This window comes from Rhineura floridana, chromosome 3 (assembly GCF_030035675.1).
Source record: "Rhineura floridana isolate rRhiFlo1 chromosome 3, rRhiFlo1.hap2, whole genome shotgun sequence".
NCBI classification, from domain to species: Eukaryota; Metazoa; Chordata; class Lepidosauria; order Squamata; family Rhineuridae; genus Rhineura; species Rhineura floridana.
This window is the reverse complement of record NC_084482.1, coordinates 127,689,319-127,711,325: the sequence shown is the minus strand read 5'-3', so window position 1 is coordinate 127,711,325 and position 22,007 is coordinate 127,689,319. Positions and strand designations below refer to the sequence as shown.

The 22,007-nt window shown below is 41.1% G+C and overlaps 1 protein-coding gene across 3 annotated transcripts in view; it reads left to right on the top strand.

Moving 5' to 3' along the window:
• Positions 1-22,007, top strand: part of CACNA2D2 (calcium voltage-gated channel auxiliary subunit alpha2delta 2) — a 1,044,533-nt gene that overhangs the window by 1,010,763 nt on the left and 11,763 nt on the right. For all 3 annotated transcript variants that reach the window (XR_009761453.1, XM_061617858.1, XM_061617859.1), the window contains 12 exons: positions 58-148; positions 5,377-5,439; positions 6,879-6,982; positions 7,631-7,729; positions 9,259-9,353; positions 10,560-10,607; positions 12,770-12,841; positions 14,198-14,350; positions 15,617-15,669; positions 16,903-16,958; positions 17,498-17,621; positions 18,709-18,818. Coding sequence is in view for 2 of the 3 variants with exons in the window: in XM_061617858.1 (XP_061473842.1) it covers positions 58-148; positions 5,377-5,439; positions 6,879-6,982; positions 7,631-7,729; positions 9,259-9,353; positions 10,560-10,607; positions 12,770-12,841; positions 14,198-14,350; positions 15,617-15,669; positions 16,903-16,958; positions 17,498-17,621; positions 18,709-18,818 (1,068 nt within the window). In the remaining variant the exon portion in view is untranslated. The remainder of the gene's footprint in view (positions 1-57; positions 149-5,376; positions 5,440-6,878; positions 6,983-7,630; positions 7,730-9,258; positions 9,354-10,559; positions 10,608-12,769; positions 12,842-14,197; positions 14,351-15,616; positions 15,670-16,902; positions 16,959-17,497; positions 17,622-18,708; positions 18,819-22,007) is intronic.

The window sequence follows — 22,007 nt, the reverse complement described above, 5'->3', positions numbered from 1 at the left end:
CTCAGGGATGCTTGATAGCAAGACTCTGGATTGGAAATATTTCTCTTCTCTTTCAAGGCGATAACTTCCTCCTTCACAACCTCATCCTGGACACAGGAATCACCCAACAGCTGGTGGAAAGAGTGTGGAAGGACCAAGACTTAAACACGTAAATACAATTTCAGTTCAGTACTCTTTCAGACACTCTGGGAGTGTTTTGGTGCCCCAATGAGAGGACCTTCCAGTTGGGAGGAAAGCTGTAACATGATTTCTTTATAGAGTAGACTTCACAGTCTGTGCTCTTTTGCACAAACGTAACAGGCATATACAAATGGTCAATATTAGAGAAGGGGTAAAAAGAAAACCCCACTAATACATAGTTCCACACAATACAGATCAAGCTAGTGGGAGAGTCAACTTAGATTTTTAAAGGATATGTTTAGTTTCAGTTTTCTTAGGTTAAAAGGGTTAGGATGTGTATTAAGTGAAAAAAGACAGCTGAAGTTTCAGCTTTCAGTTCAGTTTAAAATTAGTTAAAATATTAATCCAGTTTATGAAAGCTAGAGTTTAAGTTTAGAACCAGTTAAAGTTGAAAACAAGTTAAAAACTAGTCCAGCTTATCCAAGATAGAGCACGTTACAACTTAAAACTACACAGTATTTTGCCCCCTTAAAATATAGTATAAAATCAGGTAAAAGCTAGTTAGCTTTTATTTTTTAAATTTGCCCACTTCTATTCCCAGAGGGATAAACGGACCTAAATCTATTCCCCTTTCAAATTCTACCATCTGAAATTTGAGCCACACCCTATGACTTCATTAGACCAGCATATACATTTAGAATAACCTAGTGAGCTATCTCCATGTGCTACAGGATGCCCCAGCTGATGCAGTGTGTCTTCCCTAGTGACAAAGTGAGTTAAGCAGCCAAGTGAGTTGGCAGAAGTATAAGGAGACAGAGGCAAACTATTCTGCTCCTCCTCTCTTTGGCTTAAAGAAATCCCAAGCCCATGCACAAAAGAACTCTATTAACCACAAAAATAGTTATGCAGTTAAAAAGCCAGCAGGATGTGGGGGCTTTCCAGTGTACTGCATTGTATGTCACATGTCCACCTCTCTGCCTACCAGACAAGTCATGGGCATTTCCTTGGTGCAATTTGCTCCTGGCCCTCAGGAAATGAGTTTGTTCCCTTGAGGTTAAGGTGGCTGATCTGGAGAAAAGTAGAGAGGTAGAGAGGTTGGTGGATGATACCTTTGGGGTTGTTATAGCTGTGTCCTGCTCCCTGGATGATAGCTCCCATCCTGTCATGAAGGATGAGGGCCTCTGAGAAGGAGAATGTCACTCTGAGGAAGAGGGAAATGATCCTTTAGAAAGGACCCATTCATTAGGGTTGAGTAGTTATCTTCTCGTGCTGAGGAAACTTATCTGGGGTGGTGGTGGAGGGATCCTGCTAGTGGATGATTTGATCATGAGGAACATAGATGGCTGGCTGTGTGATAGGCATGCAGACTGCAAGGTGAATTGCTTGCCAAGTGCAGAGGTTGCAGATGTCGCCTGTCATCATAAACATAAAGACCAACAGCAAAAACCTTTAAATACATTAGTAATACAAGACTGGCTAAGGAGGTGGACCTTTGGGTGACAAGGGAGCTAAAGGTGTACTAAAGAAGAATAGATTGCAGAAAAGCTTAATGAATTCTTTGCATCTGTCTGTCTTCACAGTAGAAAATATAGTGTAGATCCCTGTGCCTGAACTAACTTTTGCAGGAAGGAAGTGTGAGGAGCTGAGGGAAATACTGATGAGATAAAGTTCTAGGCCTTACAGACAAAATAAAAACTGACAAATCACCAGGTCCAGATGGCATCCATCCAAGAGTTCTTTAAAAACTCCGTTGTGAAGTTGCTGATATGCTAGCAAAAATACATAATTTGTTCCTAAGAACAGCCTCTTTAACCTGAGGACCGGAAAGTGGCCAGTGTAATACCAGTTGTTAAACAGGAATCCTGGAAACTACAGGCTAATTAGTTTGTTGCCCTTGGCTCCTTTGGAAGGAAGGGCAGAATATAAATTCAATTAATTAATTATAGCTTGTTCTAGGAAAACTGGTAGAAAGCATTATAAAAAAAAATTACCAGACATCTAGGGCAAGTCTCACCGAAGCAGGACCAGCATGGCTTCTGCAAGGGTAAGTCTTATCTCACTAACCTCTTAGAGTTCTTTCAGAGTGTCAGCAAGCATGACACTTCAGATGTACTTTGAAGGGGGGCATCCTATTCTTTTGGGGGAACACCCTGTTTTTTTAAGCTGTTTTTAATGTGCATTTTAAATTGTTGTGTATTACTCTCTCTGGAACCTTAAGGTGAAGGGAGGGTAATAATTCACAATATTGTTGTTATATCACATTATACTAGGTGCTTTACCCCGTGCACTTTACACACCAACCCCCGGCACCCCACTACCCTCACCAAATCCCCCAGTGCTCCAAGCACATTGCGCATTGCCCACCATGGGCCTGCTCACCTCCTTGTCTCATCTGGTCCTCTGCTGCCTTCCCCCCCCTGCTACTGCCCCTTGTCCCCATTTCTCTCCTATGCTAAACTTTCCCACCCATCTCTTTACTTCTGCCTGTCTCCGTTTCTCTCCTCCACTAAATCTCCTCCCTCCTTTACTCTGGCATGCCTCCATTTCTCTCCTCCACTAAACCTTCCCACCCACCTCTTTTCTCCAGCCTGTCTCCATTTTTCTCCTCTGCTAAACCTTTCCCCTCTTTATTTCTGCCTGTCTCCATTTCTCTCTGCCACTTAACCTTCCCACTCACACCACTTTACTCCTGCCTGTCTCAATTTCTCTCCTGCTACTTTGGCACATGCACACACACTGGGCAGCCACAAACCTTGCTCATTCACTCTCCCATTGCACCTGATCTAGCCACCACAATGGAATGCTGCAGATCAACACACTATACTTCACAGCAGCACCTGTCTATGGCCAAGTGAACTGCAGCATGGCGGTTACATTTTTATTATCTAGTAAGATGATGATAATAAAATGATGCAGTTGACATTGTGTACTTAGACTTTCAAAAATATTTTGACAAAGTCCCTCACGAAAGACTCCTGAGTAAGTTTAGCAGGAATAAGAGGAGAGGTCCTCTTGTGGATCAGTAGAAAGCAGAGCTTGGAAGATTACTTTTAAAAAGTAATACATTACAGTTACAGTTACATGGCCCCCCAAAAGTAGTAGTTACCGTTACAATTACAATTGCTCTGAAAGTAACTGATTACTTTACTTTTGCTCAAAAGTAATCACTACAGTTACATTTCAGTTACTTTAAAAAAAATTGCCTACAAGGTGCTGCCCTTGGCTGCTGCACATCTAAGTAGCCTAAAACAACATTAAAAATAAACACATACAGAGATAGTAGAATAATAATTTTTATTCATAAGATAGCAATGGTGGTCTCTCCGCTGGTAAGGGTGGTGGGGAGGGAGGCAGAGGCCACAACCCAGATCTTTGCACATCAAACCAAGTGCAAACCCTCCTAATCAGCCAGCAAGCATAATCTCTCTCACTTAACCACCTCCCAGACTCTGCTCTGCCACCAACTAAAGGACACTCACCCAAGCACATCCCCTGAGATGCAAAAATGTTAAAATACTGCAAATGCAGCACATTAGCCAGAGAGGGTGGTGGAGGCCACTTTGTGTGCCAAGTGCAAGCACAGTACTCTCTCTCTCTCTCTCTCTCTCATACACACACACACACACACACTCTCACACATGTCATCTTTCACCTCCACAGTTCTTTATCTCCATTCTGCTGCTGCCTCCTTCTCCTCCTTTATCCATGTTCTTGACCTCCGGATCCTTTTCCCCTCCACTCCATTCTTCACCACCACTATCCATTTTTTAAAATAATTGTTTTCTCCACTCCACCCCGTCTCACTCTCTGCCTCCTCCCTCATCACTTCCTACCCACCCACAGAGCATGAGGAAAGAGAGGCACTGCACAGAAGCCCAATTTGAGGCACATGATTTTCATCCACAAATCAGAGGAGCAGAAGACTTCCCCTGCTCCCCCCCAAGTAATGCCCAAAAGTAATTCTGGAAATGTTACAATTACTCCACAAAAGTAGTAAAATTACTCCTAGTTCTATTACAATCAAAATGTAAAGGAATTAGCCACTCGTTACTCAAAAAACTAATGAATTACAAGTAATTTGTTACTTGTAACTAGTTACTTCCAAGCTCCGGTAGAAAGTAGAGTCCCTGCAGTATCCATATTGAAACATGCTTTTAAACTTGTTCGTAAATGATTTAGAGTTAGAGGTGAGCAGTGAGGTAGCCAAGTTTGCTGATGATACCAAATTGTTCAGAGTTGTTAAAAGAAAAAGAGGTTGTGAAGAGCTCCAAAAGGATCTCTCCAAACTGAGTGGATGGGCAGTAAAGTGGCAACTGCAATTCAGTTTAAGCAAGTGTAAAGTGATTCAGTTTGGGGCAAAAAATCTTATTTCACATTTTTACTCATGGGGTCTGAAGTGGCAGTGACTGACCAGGAACTCAAGCTTGGAGTAACAGTGGATAATTCAATGAAGATGTCGACCCAGTAGCTGTGAAAAAGGCGAATTACATGGAATTAGGAAACAAACTGAAAATTAGGAAAGGAACTGAAAATAAAACTGCCAAAATCATAATACCATTATAAAACTCTATGGTGCAGCAGCACTTGGAATACTCTGTACAGTTTTGGTCACCTCACCTTAAAAAGAATATTGTAGAAAGGTTCAGAAAAGGGCAACCAAAATTATCAAGGAGCTGGAGCAACTCTCCTATGAGAAGAGGTTACAAGATTCGGGGCTTTTTAGTTTAGAAATAAACTGAAGGGTAAAGGGGACATGATAGAGGCTTTAAATTTATGCATGGTGTGGAAAAAGAGGAGAGAGAAAAGTTTTTCTCCCTCTATCATAACACTAGAACTCGGGACATGCAATGATGCTGAACATCAGTAGATCTAGAATAGACAAAAGAAAGTACTTCTTCATGCAGCACATCATTAAACTATGCAATTAACTCTCACAAGAGGCAGCAATGACCACCAGCTTGGATGTATTTAAAAGAGGTTTAGACAAATTCATGGAGGATAAGGCTATCAATGGCTTTTAGTCATGTTGGCTATGTTCTGCCTCCACTGTTGGATGCAGTATACTTCTCAATACCAGTTGCTGGAGACTACAGGAGGGGAAAATGCTATGGTGCTCAGGTCTTTCTTTTTGGGCTTCCCATAGCTGCCAGTTATGTACGCATACACTAAAGATGCCCTGCAAAGAGAAATTGGTGAGGAATGGAATGCTGGCTTATTGTTTGCAGTCACAATTTTCTATCTCTGCCTCATTTATAGGTATAGCCTCTTAGCTGTGTTTGTTGCCACAGATGGTGGCATCACTCGCATATTCCCTAACAAGTAAGTAACAAGTGTTTGCCTTATCATCTGTATTTGGAGACAACGTACTTAGCATTTAGTGACTCCAACCTATCCAGACTTAGTAATGATGAAGGCTACAGTCCTCACCATGTCTAGACTTCAGTGGCGCTTACTCTCAGGTTAGTAGGGTTAGATTGCAGCCAATAAAACTAATGGAACAAGTTAATTACTTTCAACGGAATGTGACAATGACTATCTTTACTTGAATTAGGGCCACTTTGTTTAGATCCTATAGGTCACTTGCTTAGTGCCTCAGCATGGTGACAACAGATGACTGTCCCAGGAATTTGGGTCAGTGCAAACATGCTCTTAAGGGTGTGAATGTGCATATATTATCATGTCTATATGAAACATTTTTATCTGTGTCAAGCTACATTTGGAGGGGGTGAGGGACATTTTATGTACAGGAGTAGATTTTATTACACTTGTAGCCCTCCTATGCATTTCTGATATGTGAACTGGCTTTGTTAAGTTTCCAGAAATTACCACTGAGGTAGGCAGAATTCTAATAATATACCATTATCTTGGGAATCCAGCAAAGCCATTCCTAAGTATGTCGCTTAAAGATGTTGAACAACCATTTTTAGTACAAGGAGCGAAAGGTAATGTCAAAATGTGCTCACTAAAATCTCACAGGGATTCTTCCCCCTTCTGAAGTGCATGTGTCACGGCACGACACTCCTGGATAATGGACCCTCACAACAAATTGCCTGAGAAAGTAATACATTTGTACTGCCAATTCCTTTCTTTGGAGGAAAATTATTATTGGTCAGACTGTAGTTTCATCAGGGAAAAAATGCTATTGGTCATTTACTAAGGTCAGAGGTCCTATTTCAAAGGGATATAGGCTGCCAAGGGTTAACCATAACCCTTGTGATCATTGAAGCCTGGCAGCTAGACAATGAAATGAGCCTGCATAACTTGTGACTCACCAAGCCAAATGCAGCCTGACGGGCCTGATCAATTTCCTGTTTTGGAGTTGGCCTGCGGCTGCCAAAACAGTAGATTTACCAAGCATTCATCTCTATGAAATATTAAAACTATCCTACAGCCATGGTAAATAGCAGGTGGACTGCTTTTGGTGAGTTTGTGCAGGCCTGCAGCTTTAAAATGCAAGGTTGTAGACCTCATTAAATGACATTAAGGTATGGGTCTAATGCCATCCTTTACATTTGGAGGTGAAATATATCAATGTTTATATGCACATCTGGTTGGCCACTGTGAGAACAGGGTGCTGAACTAATGGGCCATTGGCCTGATCCAGGAGGCTCTTCTTGTGTTCTTTTGCATATATGTTCATAATAATATAATGTCTGATATTTTAAAAATTGCCTACATTTCAACTTGTACCCATATGGAAGATGAAATCAATGCCCAAGGCATGTGACATTTTGTGGGGCTGGTTGATTTCATTTAAGAGCTGCTGAAGACTGGGAAGAAGACCGAGAGCCCTTCAATGCCAGCTTCTATCGGAGAAGCCTAGATAACAAAGGCCACATCTTTAAGCCACCTTACCGGGATTGTAAGTATAGCATCTCTAGACAGGTGGGATTCTCTGCAACTTGGATAGTCTTTATAAGCATAGAGCAACATGTATTAGCACTAGAAGCCGAATGAGACAGTCTGTACTATTTAAGGGTTTACTACAAAGACAATAACAGTAATAGTTAGTATTTACATAGTACCTTTCCTTGTCTTGATCATGCCATGATTCCTGAAGAACTCTCACACATGGCAAGCACAGAACCCTATGAAGCTTGCAGGTCCATATTTTATGCCTTTTGACCAGAGGTTTCTTGCCCCAGAAGGGATCTGCCACTTTGCATTAGTGACCTCCATTGAGAGAAAGGGGGAATGTAATAATGTGGTTCATTGCTTGCTGCATATGATGTGGCTACCATTAATATCAAATGCAGTGGGAAACAGCTTAAGCAGAAAGATGTCCTCTTCATAGATGTCTAGTTAGGACATTCATTAAAAAAGTAAGGTGCAGCCTTCCTTTTTGTCACCAATGTGAAGCGGGGAGAGGGCACTGGCAGGATGTCAGCCCTTCACGGAACCATAAAGAGAGGTAGGGCGCTGCCACAGAAGTTGGAGAGTGCTTTGTAGCAGTCAGGCTGCCTGTACCCCCCACAGACTGGCAGATCTTCTTTTCCTCTTCTCCCTATAGCCAGCTACAGAGGGCTAGAGCTGGAAAACAACACCGTTGGGATCCTCGTTAGCACAGCTGTTGAGCTGAACTTTGGTGAGAAACACTTGAAACCAGCAGGTAAGAGCACTGGGGTGTTTGCCTGTATCTCTCAAGAGAGTCTGTCCTGTCTTTCGATCTCCTGATCTACTTTAGTTGAGCCCAGGCATTCTGCAGCTGTGAAACCTTTCTGAGCCTCTCTAGCAATGTACATAAATACCAGCTCATTGAGTCTTCAGCTTGGCTACAATCATGCTTGAATTTCTCTGGGCTGTTCTTTTAACAAACCCCTTCATTGGACTGCACATGTGGCTTTAGTATAATTATTCATGCTATAACAGCGTTATTTTAGCCAGGAGCATCAGAAAAAGGAGCTTTACAAGATAGTCTTGAGACAAACACCTTCATGGGCTATAGATTTCTTGTGGCCCAGTAGAGGGCTTCCAATCCTTTTTAATGTAATGCACAAGGGGGGGATATCTTTGTTAACCTTAGTCTGGATGACTGGGAATAAACTGCACTTCCTGCTTCTGGTTTGGAGTAATAAAAGCGGGAAAAGAGGCAGGAACTCCAGGTGCCAGTGGCCTGAAGAAAGACTGAAAGTAGTTTCAGCATACTCATCCTTCAGTGGCACTGTAAATAAACAGAGGAATTGGGTACCAAAGCATTATTCTGAAATGTGTCAGGTCTGAAATAAATTTTTATTCAGGCACCTGGAGTTCCTTCTTTTTCTCCTGTCAGTGGCATTTTGCATTTATTTTTCTGCTTTTGGTGAAGAACATACAATGAAAGAGGAAGCAACAGCAAAAATATTACATGTGGGCTGTGTCTGAGAAAAATGTACGAATTATCCTCCAAATCACATAATCCAGGGCTAGTCAACATGCTACCCTCCAGGTGTTGTTGGACTCCAACTCCCATCATCCCTGACCATTGGCCATGCTGGGTGGGGCTGATGGGAGTTGTAGTTCAACAACATGTGCAGGATATCATATTGGCTACCTCTGATGTATGGGGCTTCCAGGCTGTTACTATTTGGGGGTGAGAGTCAATCACATAATGGCAAATTTTGGCTGTGCAATTAAAGACTATTTTGTAGAACAAATCCACTTTCCTCCACAATTGGACTTTTTGCGATAAGAAAAGTGACAACAAAGTGATAAGATAACACTTGACACAACATCATCTAGCCCCCCCTCAAACAAATCAGAATAAATACTCAATAAATAGCTAATGTCGTCTAATCTCTCCACAGACAAATCAGGATGAATGCCCAATAAATGGGTTGTCTGGAAGTGGCCATAAGGCAGGGAGACAAAATGAAGTGACTAGGTCAGAGTATTGCCTGTGTCTCCTGCTCACAAAAAGTCTCTTTACCTGATTTGGGGTGCTTCTCTCCTCCCCCCACACCACATCCTACACTGTTTAGGAGAGTCACCTGACCCTTTAGAGAGCTTTTGTGAGGAACTCAGGGAATGCAGGGTGAAGGTGGGGACAGGAAACTCCTCTTCCACAAACTTTCTTCTGCTCATGGATCTAAGCCTATGTTTTCAGACACACACAAAAACATTTTTTCTAACCTGAATTTCTCTTTTTGTGTTCCCTTCCAGTGGTTGGAGTGAAACTTGACCTGGAGGCATGGGCAGAAAAATTTAAAGTCCTTGCAAGTAACCAAACGGAAAGGGATCAGCTGGGGACACGAAGAGTAGGTGGCGAAGAATATCCTCCTTGGGAAAGAAGCTGGGGGCTTGTGTGTTGTCGATGACATGATTGACGCTGAGGAGCACTTGGAGCTCTCCTTTGGGTCCCAAACGCTGTTATAGCCCTGCAGCATAACAATCACCACTGACTTGTATTCCCTTTGTTGACACTGAATGAATCCCCAGAAGTTATCTGTATCTTATTGTTCCTCTTTCCCATTCTAGTTAATTCTGAGGATTCCAGCTATGTCAGATATAGCCCCTTGCATGACTAAAACAGTGTAAAGATGTTAAGATATTTAGGAAAGGTGTTCCATAAACAAGGTCCCATCACTAAAAAAAATGCATTTCTGCAACTACCTGCCTAGCCTCTGGAGGATGGGGCATCCGAAAACAAGGCCTCAGAGGAGCTTAAAGGACAGGTAAAGTTCATATCAGAAAAGGTCGCCCTTTAGATGTCCTGGTCTAGAGCTTTGTAGGTCAAAAACAGCACATTGAATTGAGCCTAGAAACAAACTGGAAGCCAATTAAGATCTTTTAACACCAGCAAGATATGATCCATGCAGGGTGTCCCTTTCCCAATTCATATTAGCTTTATGACCGGTACTGCTCTGCTGCTTCTTGCTTATGAGACACACAACAGGAGCCCTACTTCTGTCCCTTTATTCTGTGATTTTTCATAGCATTTTTTAAATTTTTTTTTACTAATTACACCCCCACCCCCACTATGGATTTCCATGTGAAAAACCCATGTGCTATTATCAACAGAAGTGACTTTGATCCTGAAAAAATGGTTTGGCACCCTTTTCCCCGCTCTCCTCCCCTCCCCCATCTTTAACTTTGAACCTTGGGTGAGTGGGAGTGAATCTGTGGGAATGAATTTTATCCTCCATTTTACTCTCCAATTGAACGGTCATCATAATTTATTAATTTTGGGGATGCTGCTTCTCAATGCACACCTAAATAGTCTTTAAAGTGTTCCCCATGTACAGCACATGGCAGCAATCTAACTTCAGTGTTATCAGAATATAAGTAAATGGTCTCAAAGCTATCCCTATTCGCATTATTTTTTCACAATTCCCTTCTGACTGTAGAACATGTTGATCCATGATTCTGAAAGATGTGTGGACGTGGTCCGGATATAAGCAAGTCAATTTTGAGATGTGTTTAGAACTCTCTTGATTTCATTGCCTGTCTTCTTTGATTTCCAGTGTGACCCCTCCACAAGCTGTGAGATGGACTGTGAGGCTAATTACAAGGTAAACATGGGAAATACAGCTGAATAGCTATTTCCTAAACCAGAAGACTGTCATAAGGCCCTTTTAATGTTGTTGTTTAAAAACTAAAGAAAAAAACTGAAGTTGAACACTGAAAATGCTAGATAATGCTGGAAAAGTAATACCATGTTAGAAAATTTATATATACATACATACTTGTGTACGTATATATATATATATATATATATTTACACACACATGTTATATAATATATATTTACACACACACACACATACATATATACACGTAATTGTGATTAACAAAACAGAGGTTTTTATTTTACTAGCAAAATGTTTCGTCTTCTGCCTTCATCAGCTGCTAACATACAAATGATGTTACCAAGGTGACAGTTTTAGTTATAGAGCTTTGAGGATTGAATGCTCAGAGGGGCTTCATTTGCAGAAGCTCAGGGTAGAAACACACTCACTGTTCTGCCAGTTCCAGTGTGTCTCCACCTGTCTGCTCAAAACAGGGGTACATGATGTAGTCGACCCCCACCCCTTTTTACTGTACAACCTGGTCAGAGCAGCTTGAGTTCGTTTTTTTAAAAAAATTAGCTTCAAAGAGATTTTGCAACTGATTGGCAGATCAACCCGATTCCCCTCCAGGTGTGCTAATGGAAATGCTTTGCTCTGATGATTGGTGTGTTCACAGCCTAAGTAATGTTTGTACTGTCCTCATGGTTCAGGCCATGTGGTGCCAATGTGTCGAGGGAGTATATCCAGAAGTTCTCCCTCTTAGTCAATTCTGTTGGATCTGTAGGCATTTCTATACCTGTTATACAAATGTTCATCAGGCTGTGGCCCTCAATGTTAAAATGTTTTGCAACTGCTCCACTTTTTTAGTCAAGATTGCCGCTTTTCATTTCTGAAGTGTGTGTGTAGGTGACCTGCAGTTTTTCCAACGTATTGAATATGACATCCTGTTTTTTTGCATTTGATGACATAAATTTTATTGCAGGACCTGCAGGTGATGTTCTGTTTGATGTAATATGTTCTGTCCATCCTAGTGCTTTTGAAAGTAATTGTCTCCATGAGGTACGTGCAGGTGATACAGCATTTGGAGTGACAAGGATGAGATCCAGGATTGCTGATAGGTGGTTTAAGCACAGCTCTCACTAATAGTTTGCATAAATTAGGAGGCAAGCTTGGGTGAAGTTCTATTTGTTGCTTTCAAAATTCTAAGTGTATATATATCAGGATCCATTTTCATCACCACTGTTCTTTCACTCCCCTGATAATTACACACATGTAAGCACCCTAAATGGTTAGAAAATAGAGGATTAGAGGATCTTTCCTCACAGTTTTTCTGTGTCCTGACTGGCCTGAACTCTGGAAGAGAGTCTGTTCTCCTCCATAAGACCAGCTTTTTTCTCCAGTTTGGAGGAACTGCTACCTGATGGACAAAACCACAAAAGGGAAAAAGCTCATTGTGATGACAACGCTGTGTAAAGAATCGGGCTGTTGGCCATTTAGTCCAGTATTATGTACTGGGACTGACAACACCTTGCCAGGATTTCACGCCAAGGTCTGTCCCAGGCTACAAACTGTGATCCTTTTCTGAAACTGGAGGTGCAGGAATTATTACCTGGGGCTTTTTTATTTACCGCTAAGATGTCTTACCCTTCAGTCCAGGGTGGGCTGCAACAATATAATCATGCCACCATAACAAGTAAAACTATTCCAAACATAAATGGTATAGATTAAATGAAAGAGGGGGGGTCCCACAAAACAAAATAAATGTCAAAGGCTGGCGTAAAAAGGTGTCTTCAACATACAGTAGAAGCTCTACAGCTAAACGCTCCTCTGCAGGGAAGGAGTTTCATAATTTAAAGGCTAGTGCAGAGAGAAAGGCCACCGTTCCCCACACTCCTGAAGTTGGTGCAACTATCAAGAGAGCACCTGCTGCCAATCTTCATGCCCTAGAGCATCTGTAAGGATGGGAGATGGCCTTTCAAATATTTGAAGTCTACGTGGTTTATACTTGTGTTCAAAGAGTTGTCCCTGTTGCTGTTGCAGGGATGTTCAGTTACTGTTGCATTCGCTCATTATAGAGATGATCTGGCAAATACCTTGCTATAGGCTAATGCTTAAACCAGAATGTATACGTCACTGCAAAACACAAAGTATTGTTAACTCTTGCAGGACCTCCTTTGTGTTCTCATCGATGATGGGGGTTTTCTGGTACTCACCAATCAGGAAGATAACTTGTTCCAGGTAAACAGTTTTTTCTAGAGAAGGGGTGGTGAGCCTCTGGCCAACGGATCAAATTAGGCCAGGCATGATTTGTCCTGCCATTTTTCCCAAATCACACCTACCTGCCCTACACCTGATGTCATATGTGACATAAGGTGGGGCAGATAGAGGTGGAGGTGCTAATAAACAGTTGAGAGCCTTAAAATGTACTCCCAACTGTTCTTTGGCATGCAAGACTTGCTGTCAGCACACATCCCTACTAGGGATGCTTGAGAATTCCTCTGAATTCTGATTCAGCACTGGATTTTTCAGTGGTCTGCATATTCTCCATCTTTGCAAAGTGATCCTGTTTGTTCTGAACTTCAGTGGCTTTCACATGACATTGTTTCCCCCCCTCAAATATTCTCTCAAATGTATTGTTCTTTTATTGTTTTTACTCACAGCACAGTACAACTGTAAAGCTCTCTCTCTCTCTCTCTCTCTCTCTCTCTCTCTCTCTCTCACTCACTCTCTCTCTGTGGCACCCCTTGCCACTCAAATAATCCGAACACTAAGCAGGAGAAAGAAAGCCAAGTGTCACCCACATGTACTCTAGGCTTGCCGAGGAGGCTGGGGGGCACTGAAAACTGCTTTTCTCTTTTCCTTTCCAAAAGGAAAACAAGTGGTCTCTGCTTGCTTACGTGAAAACTGACCAGCTTTAGTCACAGCAGAGGAGGAGGAGGAAAACGCAAAACTGCTTTCCTTTCCTTTACCAATATTTTTTCAAATTATCCATATTAATATTTTCTTTCAAAATATCATTTTCTTTCATAATATTGATTTTTTCTTCCATTTATCGATATTTCCTTTTACAATATCAATATTATGAAATAAAATATCAATATTAATACCAATATATTTGGAGAGGGGGAAAATCGAACTGATAAAAGCAGAAGATAGCAGACAAAGAACGAACTCAAAGTGATACTGCCTGTTAGGTTGATGGAACACTTTTGAAGTGGCACCAGCAAACAGATCCCATCCCTAATCCTACCCACAGCAAGGCTTACAGCGCTGAGCAGCTGATGCCCAGAATGGAAAAAAGATAGTGGAATATGAGAGGAGTGATTAAGAGGAGATGGGTGGGGGAAATCATCATAGCCCAGATCCATTTCATCAAGGTTGGATCACTGGTATGAATAACAAGCAGTGGAATAGCAATAAATATTGACACTGAAAAAACAGGAATGTGTGGAAGCTAATTTGCCAAACCCACCCACAGAAATATTTGATCTGAATGACCCATTGGTGATAAAAGATCTCTCTCTGGAAGCGCCCATGGTGGGAAAATGCATCATAACCTGACAGCACATTTTAAAATTCTTTTTCCATTTCCAGGTAGGAAAGTTCTTCAGCGAGGTGGATGCTCACTTGATGTCTGCTCTGTACAACAACTCATTCTTCACACGAAAAGAATCATATGACTTTCAGTCGGTCTGTGCCCCAGAAGCTCCGAGCAACACAGGAGGTGCTCCACGTGGGGTGTATGTGGTGAGTAGTGGCTCCCATGCAATGAAGTCTTGCCTGCAGGTTGGAGTATTGTATGTACAAGTGGGAATTTGCTTTCTGTTTAGATAGCAGTTGGTATTATACAACTACTGTAACAACTGTATACTTAAGGTGACACCCATGTTTTTGAGAACCAAGAGTTTTAAGTGGTTCTCTTTTATTTAAAAGAGAAGCAGAAGAATGGTCAGAGGATGGGAATTATTGCATTTTTAGATTAGCAGGTGAATATTACATTTTGTGATATATTGTATAAAGGAGAATTTTGTATTGAACCATGATTAATAGCAGGAATTCCAAAGAATTTTGCAGAGAACTGTCTAGGGAATAAGGATATGGCTGAAATGTGGAAGATTATGCTGTTTTGTAAATATGTAGCATATATTGTGATTGGTGGTGACAGGCATACTCTCCACACATTGTGGCGATCTGGAGGGGAAGTAGCCCTTGTATGTTACAGCCACCATATCCAGTAGCCAACGCATGGTAGTTTTTCAAGCAACTTCCCACATGGAGGCTGAAAGGAAAGAATTGCCCTTGGTCATGACTGAGACATCTGTCAGTTATGCAAAGGATGGAACAATGTCTTCCAGTTATTTAGCAACTCTTCCCCATTCTTTCCTCTATGCATTTAGTATAGTTGCATTGGAAAACAGATTGCGTTCAGTTTTAAATTGGTATTTATCATCATTCATTCTGGTAAAGTCTTTAATTTTCTTCTATTCATTTCATTGTGTGCCCACAGACCCCCTGAATGTGACACAAGGGATGGCTTGTTGGCTGCTGATCACAATTTGAGTCACTGAGATGTTTCCCAGTACCTGATCTTTGTCTAGTAAAATAAAATCAGTGTTAGGGATCTTGAATCTCGTATAATGGAAAAAGTGATGCCTGACAAGGCCATCTTATCACAACATTTGCCCTCCTTCATTTTGTTAAAATTAACTCTGGACATGCTGTAATGCTCACAACTAGGCTTGCTCTGGCTGTTTACAAACCTCTTGTCTTCTCTGCATCATGAACCAGTGGGTCCCTGAGTATAGTTATTTGTATACTTTATTAGGGCAAAGCACCATTAGATGCATATACCTGTGATTAAAAGGTGAGGAACTGTCAAAACTTTACAGAACCCTGCCACCAGGGTTTGTGGTTGATCCTTAGCAAGCGAAAGCTGCTGCAGCACATTGGGCTTCAGCTAACAAGGGAACTTTTCTGCTAATAACCACAATTCCCTTATCCTTTCATATCCAGCCAACCATGGCAGATTTCCTGAACCTGGCCTGGTGGACCTCAGCAGCTGCATGGTAAGCCCTTCTTTTGCCATTTACTGAAGAAGCTGAGCTATTAGAGCAAGCCAGGAATGTCATACATTGGGCCACTCTGCACAGAGCATAATAATGACAGAATCCACAGATGGAAGCATCTAACAGTTCTAGGTTTGCCAAGTCAACTTTTCAGAAAATTCCCTAGAGATCTGAGGCAGAGGTTTTCAAATCCTTTTAGGCAGTCTGCAAAAGACGCAGAACAATAAATAATATCTAACCATGGCCCTTTACTAGATTTGTTTTCCTGATAACAGAAATTGATGCCAATTTAGTTAGGGCTGGATTATCAAACAGGCCTACAAAGCCCTGGCTTAGGGCTCATAATTTTCATAATATGGCTTTATGAGTTACAGAAGCCCTTCTCAGCAGTTTGGTCTAGGATCCATTACTTTTATAATATGGTGCAGATTTTAACAATGATGTTGTTTTATTTTTCTTCATATTTAATCCAGGAATAAAATGTGTGCTGTTGTTTTTCTAAATTGGTAACACCTTACTACACTACAGACATAGCTTGGTCAGTTGTGCATGCATGGATTTCATGAGATGTGCTTTGTCAGCTAGCCTGTGTACGTGGTTGTCATTAAATGCAATTGAGGTAATCTACATGTATTGCTTTATTGGTCACAGTTTGTCAGGTGTGTGCTTGTAAGGGTTTCATTGCTTGAAGTTAACCACAGAAGGGAAGCTATGTTTGCTTCCAAACAGTACATAATGTCAATGTAAATGTGTAGCTGTTAATAAAAAAAAACCTAACCAAAATTGCAACTGTATTTATGGCCAACCCTCCCCCCATTTGGTTTCACCCGCTCTCATAAAATGACAAACACTACGCCCAACTTCACAGAACTGCTCACAAAGAGAAGGCACATCCATTGCATTAGAAAAAGAAGACTTTTTCAATTGTAATTATAACCATTGTTTTTAATTAAAAAATGGAAAATACTAAAAAGGCAATCCTATGGTTATTAAGATATGAGATATCTGTGCAGAACAAGAAATATTACTAAGTGGTCTGCCAAGACCCCCAGCAATTTTTAAATGGCCTACAAAAAAAGGCTCCGAACCACTGGCCTCGAGGTTCCTTGCCTCTTCCTACCCTTTTAGCCTGAGAAAGTGCATCTTCGTATTCCTTAAGCTCAGGAACTTGTTTGTGTTGGTAATATGCATTTGTTTTCTTCAACTAATAGCTCTGCTGTTTCCTTCTACAAGGTCTCTGTTTCAGCAGTTCTTGTATGGACTAACCTACAACAGCTGGTTTCAAACAGGTAAGTTCCCTACTGATTCACTCCATTCAGTCTCAAAGAGAGAAGCTGGCAGGAGGGATTATTCTAACTTAACTATGTATATATTAGAGTGAGAAAAAGAAAATGAGAGAACTGTATGGGATCATCAATTGTACCACCATTACCAAGAGCTTAGATTAATTACAGAAACTATTCAGCAACCACACAGAATAGCATATATTCTTTCAGATAATTTCTTAGCCTTTTGGTATTATACTATGGCTGTTCACCCATTTTGCTGTACATATGTTTGTGCGAATGACATATATGAACGTGAATGGGGTACATCTAGGAAATACTAGTTACTAGTCATTCTTTGCCTTCCCAGGTGCTGCCATTCTAATGGCAATTGGTGTGAGCTACATCTAGGAATAATCTTTTGAATCCTCTGACATGTCTGCAAGCCCTGCAGCTCTTAGACACAATCCTGAAGAACAGTTAATTTAAATGATTCAGGCAAGATAGACAAAATGTTTTTTACTCCTATTTTTTCACACTACATGCGTTGCGTGTCCCAACAGAAGATGTCACAGCTGACAGCATGGAATCCAAGGAAACCAGCTGCGTTATGAAGCAGACCCAATACTACTTTAGCACAGTTGACTACACTTACAACACCATAATTGACTGTGGAAATTGCTCCAGGTCAGTGGAAGATGTCCCTGCTATAAAGGTTCATAGCAGCTGACCAGCTTCTGTTAATCTTCAGAAGGTGGTAACCCTTTCTGGTTCAGGTCTCTTTTATAATGGGGATAAAGAATAACCACCAGAGTTAGTGGTATATATTAGGGAAACTAATGGAGGGCAATGAATGGTATGTTACCTAAGATACAAGAGCCCCTGGTGAGGTTATGTGGATGAATTACTTTCTAGTCATGGGCAAAATTGCTCTGAATTCTGAGGAGATGTATCCACACTACAAAGTGATATCATTTGTATACAGTTTAACTATCATGGCTTTTAAAACAACCTTATGTGTTGCAGTTCAGTGAGGGTGGTAAGATTCTGCTAGCAGACATCCCAAGGAATTCCAGCTGTCAGGTTGCCCTGGGGAGAGGGAATGAATATTAACCAGTTAGAGAGTCAAATTATATATTACGTTAAATATATTACTGCATTTAACATTATTGGATTTTTTAAACAATTGGAAATAGCAGTTGAGGAAGAAGGAATGTCCACCAGGACTACCGGGGAGGGGGGAGGAGAGACAGAGAAGAAAGGGCTAGATCTCCTTCATACAGTCCTGATCCCTCCCCCATCCTATGGTGGCAGGTGTTTTTTTTTTTTAAAAAAGCAGTCACATTAAATGTAATAACACTTAAAATAATCTGTGGTTTACCTGTAATTGTGCATTTTAGATAATGTCCAGAGAGAAAAAAGGGCAAGCATAACATGATCAAATATAAATGGTGTATGCATATATTATTTATCATGTTTCCCTTCCACATACACAAGAGTGGGACCTGAACTTCCTTTTGATGCCAGTTGCATGCATTCAGAAGGGGAATGTGGCAAATATATATATGTACACACACACACACACCTCTTATTTGGTACAAACTGCATATATTTTGTTCTTGGGCATGCATGCTTTTGCCATAAGACCAAAGGTAACTCTGACCTTAATTTTATGAGCTGTATTGTAATAATCTGAAGTAAAGAAAAGTATTTTAAAAAATGGCATGATAGCGGCACTTCCTCCTTTCCCCACACCTTTTCTTTCCTTCCCTAGGCTATTCCATGCACAAAGGCTTGCTCGCACCAACCTTCTGTTTGTTGTAGCAGAAAAGCCAATATGCAGCCAGTGTGAATCCACCAAGCTTCTCCAAGCAGAAATAAAGGGTATCCTTTGCTGCTCAGCTCTGTTGCATGACATAGGATCAGTTTCAGGGTAGAAACACACTCACTGTTCTGCCAGTTCCAGTGCATCTCCACCTCTCTCTTCTGAAAATGGGGGCACACGATGCTAGTTAAACCTCACCCCTTTTTACTGTAAAACTTAGTGGGAACAGCTTGAGTGCATTTTTTTTTTATTCAGCCACAAAGAGAGTTTGCAACTGATCAGCAGATCAACTTGTTCCCCCCCTCCAGGTGTGGCTAATGGAAACGCTTTACTGTAGGTGACTAGTGTGTTCACAACCTCAGTTTCAGCATAATGGGCCCATCCACACTGGAACCCTTTTTGTTTCCGAGGCATTGGTGTGTTATTTTTGTTCAAAGTGGAATTGCTGCTCTGTTTCTACACACCAATGAATATTAGACTATATCCCTTGTATTCATTGTGCAATCCCTTGCCATATGGCAATATTTAGAGTGGGAGGTGCATGAAAAGTGGGTGGTGGTTTTCAGATCACGTGGGCTATTCCAGGGCATTCCTTTTTTCCCCTCTTGGGCTAATGTGTACACATCTGTGCAACTGTGAAAATTATTACCTACGCAGAGTACTGAGGGGGAGACAGTGAAGTTTCTCTTGATGGTATGTGATTGGTTGTTTCTTTTTTTCATAAAGGAGATACCTGCACAACTTTGTAAATGCACAAAGATTTCCTGTTTTGTATCATTTTTGTGGCTTGTTTGTATACAGCTACACTTTTCGTCATCGTTGATTTAAGCTGATTTAAGTCTCCTCAGTTGTTCACAGCTGCACTGTTGTGCAGGTGTGCATCAAGCATAATTATAAAGTATGGCTGAACTTCTGGCCAAGTAAGCAAAGTCAGCACAAGTCAGAACAAGCACCTATTTTCTGCTCCCAGAACCACTGCTCCCTCCCCCTGCCAAAGGTGAAGGTAGGGCAGAAAAGTTGCTTAAGTGTCTCTGCAGGCTAACAGTACTCCCATCAAGGCCAGATTAAGGTGGTTGGGGAGGGCCCTAGTGCCCTTCCCCAAATAGCACTCCCTGCCCCAAAAAAGGAACACACGGAATAAGGTACCACAAAACAAGTCTTGTGATATCTTAAAAACTAACAGATAGAATCATAGAATACTAGAGTTGGAAAGGGCCTATAAGGCCATTGAGTCCAGCCCCCTGCTCAATGCAGGAATCCAAATTAAAGCATACCTGACAGGTGGCTGTCCAGATGTCTCTTGAATGCCTCCACTGCTGGAGAGCCCACCACCTCCCTAGGTAATTGGTTCCATTGTTGTACCTCGCTAACAAATAGGATGCTTTTTTTCCCTGATGTTCAGCCAAAATCTGGCTTCCTGTAACTTGAGCCCATGATTCCATGTCCTGCATTTATTATGGCATAAACTTTTTGTGGACTATAAAAATAATGAGCCCATGGAGTTTCACAACTCTCAGAAAAATACAAACAATTATTTTTTGCCAACCTTAAAAAACAAAAAGAGTATGTGCAGTTTCTCTTAACTCATCATTCTTTTTGTTCACTTCCTACCTTGGGTCAGTCTCTAGCTCTCAACCTAACCTATCTCACATGGTTGTTGTGATGATATAGAAGGGATAAAATGGTTACAAAAGGGGACTTGGTGCTTGTATCATAAGCATCAGAATTTGGTTACTTTAACCAAAGTAATGCATCTATGAACTATAAAGCAACATGCTTTTCTCCCACCTGCCCCCCGCCCCGTACAAATTAGCACAGCTCCAAGGTTTGATTGTTCTTAATCTGACCCGATTATTGTATATTTTAGATGTGTAAATTCCACTTATGCTCAACTGGTCAGTGTACACAGAGTACTGATTTCTAAGAGAAGTCATCTTCGGGCCGTGGAATATGGAATGATCTGCTTTCAATTTAAGAATGATTTTTATTTTTGAAAAATAAGCATAGTCAGCATTTTTCCTAATTGCTCAGTAAGAAGCTAAAAAACAAAAAAAACTCTTCTCCTACTTCCCAATGTTCTGTCCAAATGGCAAAACCACTTAGATAATTAACAGGATTTTAAAATGTAATGGAATAATTTTCATTTTATTAATAATTTAATTATGTTAAACTTATTATTTGATTTTACAGTTGTACCCATTTACCTGGGAGTAAGCCCCATTAAATACAAAGGGACATGCTTCTGAGCAGATATGTATAGGATTGCATTGTTAGTTAACTACACAGCAAGAGAAATGCCTGCGCCTCTATGCAAAGTTTTTATATTTTGTGATTGCCATTGGGGGGATGGAATTCTTTAGCATCCACTTCCACTTATTGTGTAATAGTATTTGCAGAAAATAATTTCTAAGAGGTTCACCAGAAAGATTCCCAGGACTAAAAAATGAGACAGAAGCAGGGAAGAAAAGTGCACCAAAAAGGAGGGGAAACCAGCAGCTCTTTGGGTCTCCAGGGTTTCCTATAATCTGTTATCCAAACAACTCAGTCATCAGTCACAGCTCTGACTTCACTTATTGGCTAAAAATGCTGAAAGGCGGGAGCAGCCAGAGTGTCTAATGTCACAGTAATTGCTTAGAAAGTTGCCTGCTTCATTTTTTGCTTCATAACATTCCTTCCAGGAGGGCTAGAGACTTATTTTTTTTAAAATGAGAGTCTCTGACTCTTTGCAGGCATGGACCCTGGTGCAATTGCTCCACTTGCACTTGATTATAATGCAACCATGCTCCCACCAATCAAGTGTAACAGTAGCACATTGCATGTCCATACTGCAAATATTCATGCAGCCATAGTGCAAGAAACAGGAAAACTATTGCAAAACTATTGCAAAACAGGTCAGCATTAATGAGGCACCATTCATGGGAACTCTTTGGTTCATGATTGCGTTACAGTAGTGGGGAAAAACACCAGCATGGGTGGGGCCAATGTTTGGGATGGATTTTTTTTCATAGTGAGAATATCATGGCTGGTTCTTATCCACTAGTGTTGTTCTGTTGGATTTCTATAAATGCCTCCACAGATAGATAGCATGTGATTCATGTTCAAATTACATTCACATGAACAGAATCCCACAAGGAAAATATGGAGAATCCATACCATTTGGTATTTATAGACGTGAAAGGCGAATATGCAACCATGTGTGGACACACTACATAAGAGCCCTGCTGGATCAGGCCAAAAGCTCATCTAGT